This window comes from Pyxicephalus adspersus, chromosome 4 (assembly GCF_032062135.1).
Source record: "Pyxicephalus adspersus chromosome 4, UCB_Pads_2.0, whole genome shotgun sequence".
NCBI classification, from domain to species: Eukaryota; Metazoa; Chordata; class Amphibia; order Anura; family Pyxicephalidae; genus Pyxicephalus; species Pyxicephalus adspersus.
In genome coordinates this window covers 11,231,683-11,234,953 of record NC_092861.1, presented here as the reverse complement: position 1 = coordinate 11,234,953, position 3,271 = coordinate 11,231,683, and the positions used below count along the sequence as shown (strand labels likewise).

Below are 3,271 nucleotides of genomic sequence, written 5' to 3'. Positions count from 1 at the left end.
AAATATTATCACTGGTTGCAAAGGTCACAGACAATTCGGTTGATTGGTGGCAAACAAGCAGCAAATCAGTTCAGAACAACCCTCACCCATACATGCAGAACAAGCAACTCACCCGGACTGTGCGGGAACCTATAAGCTTTATGTTTTCATTAATTAAACTCATAAGTCTTAGTATAGTGGGATCATCATAAGTGAATCGATGACCTAGTAGTATAGAAATGATGATATTGGCCACTGCAGCATTCAGGATGGTCAAATTATCAAAAGGTTTTCCTAGAAGTAAAATAAAGACATTATTTCATACCTAGAAGAAACGTATTTCATGCAGGGAAAATACATTTACAAAACACTGTGCATTGATTTTTGATTTCATGTTTAGCGCAACGTGGCTACCTATAGGATACATAGGATAGGTTATCTATCATATGCTAGACTGAGCCTGTTCTCAAGACAGTTTGAACTATAAACATAGCTGTTTAATCTGTATGTACTTCCTAAATGGGGATCCAAAATGGTACTTTTTTACATTTTTTATAAACATAATGCAGCTCAAGAGAAATAAAATTGACATGCCTAACACAGGCATATTTAGCACTGATTAACCCAATAAACATGATTATATAACATCTCTTAACTTGCAAACTACGGTGAAATTACAAGATGGAGGGTCGTTGCTTTGAACACTATAAAGTATAAGTTAAAGCTGATCTGAATGGGTTGACAAATAGATATGTAGTTTATCCACCATCCATCAGTAGACATGTTCAATAGTTGGTTAAAGATTTGATCTCGGTATTCCTGGAATAATTCAGGCTGCCCTTTATGAGGTACATCACTTGTACACATAATGTTGATTTTGGTTTTCTTTTCTTTTTTTATTGTAGGACTGGGATATTATACACTGACACTTGAAAAATTAAGAATAATCTTTTTGAGATTATTTGTTAACCTTCCTATATACTTAGGGTCATTTACAACCCATTTTCATTTTTTAAATGAATATAAGTACCACATAAATTTGTTTATTGCATCAAGGTTTTTTTTTGCTTGTTTAGGAGTATGTTCCATGTCTCCCTAATAAAATCAGCAGCTAATGCGGCACCTCCCTTGGAGCCTCCCCCTCCTGTGGATGTGGAAGGTGAGCCTGAGTATGAGGTTGAGAAAATTTTAGATTCCCGTTGGGTACAGAATTCTCTCCAGTATTTGATTGATTGGAAATGTTACGGTCCAGAGGAGAGGAGCTGGGTTCCAGCACATCAAGTTTATGCGGAAGAGTTAGTTAAAAGATTTCACAACGAAAACCTTGAAAAACTGCAGGTGGAGGGTCCGGAGACCCCTCCTCGAGAGGGGGGTAAAGTTAGGAGGTGCCATCTGGGCATAAATACCCAGGTGATACCTCACCGCAGGAGGGCGCGCGCAGCCTATTCTCTCTGGTGGCTGCGCTCACAGTAGCACTGGGGTTGCAGGATCAGTACCCTGTAGGTTGCAGCATCCCTGTGGCTGAGGTTTCCTTCAGCATCCTCTGCACTGAGGCTGCAAAGCTGAAGTGAAATGAGTTGTGTGCAGCTGATTGCTGAGTAGTTCATTCAAATCCCATGCTGTCATTGGCTGCTGGGGCTTTATAGCCTCTCTGCTCCCCGTTAGAGGTGCCTGTTATAGTGTCTGCTGGGCTGACCTGTGTTGGAGTGTTTTTGTGAATTTTCCTTTGCTGAGCTATGCTTGTTTTCTGAATACCCATTTGAATTCTGCCTGGACCGACCTCTGCTTGTGACCCCGACAATTTTGCCTCACCCTTCTTTTTGCCACCATCTTTTGTGCACCACGTCCTGGGGCAACTGAGTGCTGACAGACACAACCAGTCTCCCGAGGCTGAGCTGGGGTTACTATAGCTGAAGACTGCGTCATAGATTGGAGGATTGCTGTCTGGGGAATACTGACATAGATCCGGGCCTTACATTAACAAGGTAACCAAAGGGGTAAAAAACAAATTGGATGAAAAATAACTGTTTTGAAGGTATTTTGAAGACAAACACATTGTGCTTCCACTGCAAAAAATATTAATGCAAAGAACACACTAAAAGTTTTACTTTTTGCCACACATGAATCTAAACACACACCGACATGCATGTTCTTGCACAACGAATTTCTATTGGTTTGATTTGCTTGATTGGTTATTGTTTGTTTAACCTTGCAAATCTACATTTTGTAATCATACTTGTTCTGCTTTTCTATTTTTGAAAGAAATAAAAATAGGTATGCTATCAAGGAAAGGCCAAAGGGGTCACACTAAAAATATTAATTAACCAATCTTTTCATGGATAAGGAAGTCTAACTGTTAGGAGGCGCCCTCCGGGTGTAACTACCCAGATGATACCTAACCGCAGGAGAGTGCGGGCAGCCTATTCCTTCCGGCTGCTGCGCTCACAGTAGCACTGGGGTTGCAGGATCAGTACCCTGTAGGTTGCAGCATCCCTGTGGCTGAGGTTTCCCTCAGCATCCTCTGCACTGCTGAAGTGAATTGAGTTGTGTGCAACTGACTGCTGAGTAATTCCTGGTAATCCCAGGCTGTCATTGGCTGCTGGGGCTTTATAGCCTCTCAGCTCCCAGTCTGAGGTGCCTGTTATAGCGTCTGTTGGGTGTTTTTGTGAATTTTCCTGATGCTGACCTTTGCTTGTTTTCTGATTACCCCTTTGAGTTCTGCCTGTCCCTGATTTCATAGTAGTTCAACCGGTGTCCAAAGAATGCACTGTGGTTTGAGTGGTAGTGGATCGGTTTAGTAAAATGGTGCACTTTGTACCCCTTTACAAACTGCCTATGGCGAAGGAGTTATCGCAACTTTTCATTGAGAACATCCGACATTCTCCTCTTTGTCTGGTCCCTCCATCAACATGCCTTTGTTTGAGGATTGGTTCACCCACATGACCCCAATGCTTCTGGGCAGCAGAAACGATTTGCTGATCGACATCGTTCTAAAGAGCCAGATTTTGCTTCAGGAGATTTTGTTTGGGTTTCGACTAGGAATATTGCCCTTCGCCAGCCCTCCACCAAGCTTGGGCCGAAATGTATTGGGCCATACCCTGTTGCTGAGAGAATAAATAAAGTAACCTTTAGGGTAACTCTGCCTTGCTTGTTTAGGAGTATGTTCCATGTCTCCCTATTAAAATCAGCAGCTAATGCGGCACCTCCCTTGGAGCCTCCCCCTCCTGTGGATGTGGAAGGTGAGCCTGAGTATGAGGTTGAGAAAATTTTAGATTCCCGTTGGGTACAGAAT

General features: G+C 42.4%; 1 protein-coding gene across 1 annotated transcript in view; it reads right to left on the bottom strand.

Moving 5' to 3' along the window:
• LOC140328073 (cytochrome P450 2B19-like) overlaps positions 1–3,271 on the bottom strand; it is a gene marked incomplete in the record, with an annotated part of 11,698 nt that overhangs the window by 6,000 nt on the left and 2,427 nt on the right. Inside the window, 1 exon segment of the mRNA XM_072407399.1 lies at positions 113–273. Coding sequence (XP_072263500.1) covers positions 113–273 — 161 coding nt within the window.